General features: G+C 35.1%; 1 protein-coding gene across 1 annotated transcript in view; it reads right to left on the bottom strand.

The window, feature by feature from the left end:
* Positions 1 to 2231: 2231 nt before the first annotated feature.
* Positions 2232 to 5211, bottom strand: part of LOC108737964 (aquaporin-2-like) — a 5053-nt gene continuing 2073 nt past the window's right edge. The window contains exons 2-3 of the mRNA XM_025981837.1: positions 3531 to 3859; positions 2232 to 2409 (exon numbers count right to left, since the gene is read on the bottom strand). Coding sequence (XP_025837622.1) covers positions 2329 to 2409; positions 3531 to 3859 — 410 coding nt within the window. The 3' untranslated portion in view covers positions 2232 to 2328. The remainder of the gene's footprint in view (positions 2410 to 3530; positions 3860 to 5211) is intronic.

Here is a 5211-nt window from a genome sequence, read left to right as displayed (position 1 = left end):
CAAAATTTCATAATGATCGGTTGAATGGTTAAGACGCATTTGAATTTATAATATTAGTTATAATTATAATTATTCTGCTTCTGAATCTAATTCGCTGCTCTAAAAATAAAAAATAAATAGAAACATAAAATTATTTGGTTTATGTAAACAAATTGGAAGCTTTTTCTGCATCAATATATTAGATATCGTGTTCGAAGCATGGTAGACCTACATTTTTGGGATCATGATTCTACCGCAGTTGCTATAATAAAATATTCGTTCGGAAGGTACTACATAAATAAATGCTTGAATTGTATTGATTTAATTAATCTTTCTCCTAGAAGGGTGTTGGATCGTAATCTGAGATATCCTAGTCCTAGAGGATAATTTTGCACTATTTTCTCTGTAATCATGAAGTTAAGAAATAAAATTATTTCTTTACTGAGTACTATCACTAACTTTTTATTAATTTAATGTGGAAGTTTTAGTAAAAAGGTATTAGTAACATATTTTTTTTTTAAGGAAATTACAAGTAGAAGGTTCCTCCTACGAACCTTTTTCCTAGATAATTGTTTTTACTGATTTATTTGGATTACTTCATAAATATCATACATGAGTGCACTACTTATATTTTAACTTTCCTTCGTCAGCCGCATGGACTCAGCCGCTAGCACATCCTATCTAGAAGCCTCAAACACTTCCAACTCGTCAAAAGGTTGGCGCGATTAACGATAACATCCTAGAAATCGAAGATAAACTTAAGGCACTATTCCTTCCTTTCATTAAAGGGTGGTCACTTGAACAAAACCCGATAACCTAACCTAACCTACCCTATTGATAAAGATTTTAAATAATGTATATAAGTTTCTCAATATTTTTATGTATTTTTCATTGGTTTTACCTTAGAATATTGTTTAAGAATGACTATATAAATATTTACATACCTCGAAATGTATAAAAATTGCCATATTTATTAACCTTTGAACCCCCATAACTTTTTATGGGGTGAGACCGCAACAACTTTTTATGGTACAGTGGTGAGGGAGACCTCCTCTTTCGATCCCCCCCATCACCACCCCCTTCGGGGGTGGGGGCCATCATTTAGACCTTTACCGAATTTTGCATTAGTGTTTGCCGCTATTCTAACTTTGCAAGCGTTTCAATATTGTTTAAGAATGGCTATATAAATATTTACATACCTAGAAATGTATAAAAATTGGCATATTTATTAACCTTTGAACCCCCATACCTTTTTATGGGGTGAGACCGCAACAACTTTTTATGGTACAGTGGTGGGGGAGACCTTCTCTTTCGATCCCCCCATCCCCACCCCCTTCGGGGGAGGGGCCATCATCTAGACCTTTACCGAATTTTGCATTAGTGTTTGCCGCTATTCTAACTTTGCAAGCGTTTTTAGACGAAAGGGATCCTCTAAAATACAAAATGAAAACTCCACAAAAGGACGAATGACATCGTTGGGTTTTTCTACTAATAGTAAGCATATAATGTTAAGGTTAGTAAAGGTGTATGTTTGGAGGACGGCGCTGTAAGGGTGCAAAATATGGACAATGGGCTCGGCGGAATAGAAAAGGTTAGAAGCGTTCGAAATGTGGTGTTACAGGCGAATGATGAGGATACCGTGGATAAAGAAGGTTAGAAATGAGGAGGTGTTAGAAAGAATAAGAGAACACAGGACTCCATTGACGTCAATTAGAAAATAGGCGAGATATGTTAGTAGGACGCCTCTTCAGGCATGGAGGGTCTAGTCAAAGACATGTTAGAGGCGGAAACGGAAGTTAGGAGGAGTAGAGGTAGACCTGGATTAGATTACTGTTCGCAAATAGTCTTTCTCTAACGCATAAATTGACCTTTTAACGAACAAAATAGTACAAGGTCTTGCGTATTGCTTATCTTACTAAAATGTTCAAAATTTGTTGCGAGAACTATTAATTTCATTTTGTGATGGATTCGGTTTGCCAAGGATAATTTGTGACTAACCTCTTTTCCGTACATGTTCATGGAATGTATAATAGGTACCTACAGTTTTTCTTTTGAACCACTATAATATATACATTTAACTTACTGTAAGAAGAATTGCATCAATAAGTGATCCACTAAATTGAACCAATAGGCACCACATCATATGCCAAAGACTGATTTTGCCACAACCAAATGCGCATATGGAAACAACTGGATTGAAATATCCACCGCTGATATGCTTAAAAGTTAGTATCGCCGTGGTCACAGAAAGACCATATCCCAGCGCTATATGTATGGGATGTCCCATAAAAAAGAAGAGGGGTTCGTGAACAGCAGACATGCATGATAGGATTCCTATCGTCATTGTCCCTAAAAACTCAGCGACAAGCATAATAGCTCGTTTGCCAGCAGGAATGTCATCAGTGAGCTTGATAGCTCCACTTCCTTGATCTACGTAATTAAATCATCAATTAATTGATAATTTAAATTTAGATTATCACTATTTTGATGAAACACTGTATGCAATGCTATCATTGGATATTTTCTGTTATCTGACAAGACCTTCTACTGGACGAACTGATTCTATGATGCCTCTTACGCATATACGTGATAAGAACCCAATAATTAAACAAATCACAGTAAATTCTTGGTCAGGAATGTTTCGAAATTTCGAACATTAGTTCTCATCAGCACGCAATTGGCATTTTCTGTCTGTATTTTATTGCGTATAGTATGCCCGATAAGTTATTTTTATTAGGTAAGTGTTTTAATCAAGTATATTCCATCTTACATAATTACTAATTAGTGTCTGTATGATTACCTATTTGGCATATATAGTAATTTATTTCATTCTGCTTAGGTCCACTGAATTTAGAGTAACATTTTATTGCCTTCAACACTCAAACGAAGTTCTTTTATGCAAACTGTTTATAAGTAGTGCAGTTTACAGTTTCACTTTCTAACCACCGTATTCTGCATATTAACCATTAATAGTTAATGGATAGTTTGATAGAGTAAAAGACATTAGATTTCTTGACTAAATCACTTCTGTTATTGCGAGCGATTAATTTGGAAATTTGGAAAGCATATGCGGCAAAAAACATATAAAAGCGAACGTAAAAATGCTGTGAACATAAAAGATAAAAAATGATCAGGTATTGGAAAAAGTAGGAGACCGTAAGACAGTACGGGTTTGAATAAGGAAAAGGACCCCTAGACTGAAAACTGAAAACAAAAAGGAGCAGAGGAAGTCCTTGATAGGATTATAATGTTCGCAAGTATGCAGTAAGGGAAGTGAAATGTCCTAGTTTTCGGGAAATGCGAAAATTGGCTCATAAAAGAAGCTAGTGGAGAGGAGGTGTGTGTCAACTCGTCTTCTTGAAATGACGATCTTGTTGCGAGGATATAAAATTACAATTTAAAGTCTGTCTGTTTCATAGAATAAGGATATCAGGAACGGTAAGGATATATATAAAAGTGGTCAAGGATAAAAACTAAAAAAATGCGTCCTTACCGTCGCGTTTCTAACATAACCCGTTGTGTAATACTTAATAACTTCAAGTTCCTCTTACCTTCAAAACAAGTGCTCCAAATATTGCCCCGATTAATTGAGCTAGGATATAGAAGAGGACATCGAAGATCCGAAAAAGACCAAAAATGAAGCAGCATATTGTCACAGAGGGATTGCATTGCCCTCCAGATACATGACCTGCTATTACAATTGTCATCATGTAACTGAGGCCATAGCACAAGGCTTGGTGAAATCTATACAAATGGAATATATAAAAATCGGGCGATTCGATTGCAGCTGCACACGGAATAACTACGAGGCCCATCGTGCACAGAAATTCGGCAATACATAGTCGAATGATATCGCTCCATTCTTTCGATCTTAGAGCACCTGATAATTAAAAAGAGAGATAATGTTATATAGACGGGCAATGCAAAACGAAGAAAATGAATGTGAAGCAGCCAATGATAGAGGAAAATGCATATTCGTTTCATATAATGTACCTACACCTTTCCTTTTGTTCTCTAATTTTTATGGAAAAAATCAGTGCGATGTCGGAATTTTAAAAACTCTTATTAGTAGAGTACGATAAGTTTGACGCTACAGTTAGTATTTTAGTAAAACCGCTCAAAATAACACGAAAATGAAGAATAAAATTTTTCGATATCTCGCTTCGTTTTCGAGATATGGACACTTGAAGTTTGAGTTTTAGAAAATGATACGTTTAGCTACAAACAGTTATCGCGTTTAATTTAGGTTACGATAACTTAAGTTTCCCCTATCTCTTTTGAAATTACAGTCTCTGAGGGTAGGTTAGGTTACATTATTTGAAGGTTTCACCCTTCGCTTTTGCAGTTACACTCGCTGAGGTTAGGTTACGTTATCTGATGTTTTCCTCGCCTTCCCTTTACATGCTCATTTTTAAGGTCATATTTGTAATCAGCACACAAAAGACCCTGATGTAGTACTTTATTTCAAACGCGGAATCACGGTTTGCTACATCAGTACATTTAATCGAAAAATTTTGTTCTTCATTTTCATCTTATTTTGTACTATTTTAACAAAATACATCAAATATTGAAGCAAAAGTAATAACATTCGTGCTCTTGCTAAAAATAAAATATTAAAAGGTCCCTTTTGAAATTAATTTTTTGCTATTAAGGGTAGGTAAATACCCATTATATTATCACCGGCCCTAGATTCTTTCAGCGTTGCATTTAAAATGGTTTTACTAACTAAATGCGAAATTAAACGGAAGTCTTATGGCCAATATGCAGAATTAAGCAGTTCAACGTGTAAACTATGTATATTATATATTTTTTCCATTGCAACAAAAGCTAACGAAAGTAGGAAATTTTACATGTAATTGCTACACAGCAAAAATCTCATAAATTCCTGACTAAATGTAAGCACTGTATAAAAGATAACAAAAGAAATAATTTTGCTTTTCAGTATAAAAACCAGCATATATTAGCTGTACTTATTATGACAACAATGTTTAGTTAACATTTTTACGTAGGTATATTCTTGCTATTCTCGGAAACCGCGCTGCATTTATTATAATTTGAATAAACTTGCTGAAATATTATGCATATACGAGGGTGGATTGATAAGTTTCCGGCCTAACCAAGAGATGACGCCACTAGGCCTACCTTGAGGTGACATTCTATAGTACCATCCTTGGATAGCTTGTAGCTATAGTTTCAGCCCGATCTCCTTGCTAGTGTAGGTTTGACAGCACG

The sequence above is a fragment of the Agrilus planipennis genome, unplaced genomic scaffold (genome assembly GCF_000699045.2).
Source record: "Agrilus planipennis isolate EAB-ADULT unplaced genomic scaffold, Apla_2.0 scaffold161, whole genome shotgun sequence".
In the NCBI taxonomy this organism is placed as follows: Eukaryota; Metazoa; Arthropoda; class Insecta; order Coleoptera; family Buprestidae; genus Agrilus; species Agrilus planipennis.
The sequence above is the reverse complement of the archived record's forward strand: the minus strand, read 5'-3'. Positions and strand labels throughout refer to the sequence as shown.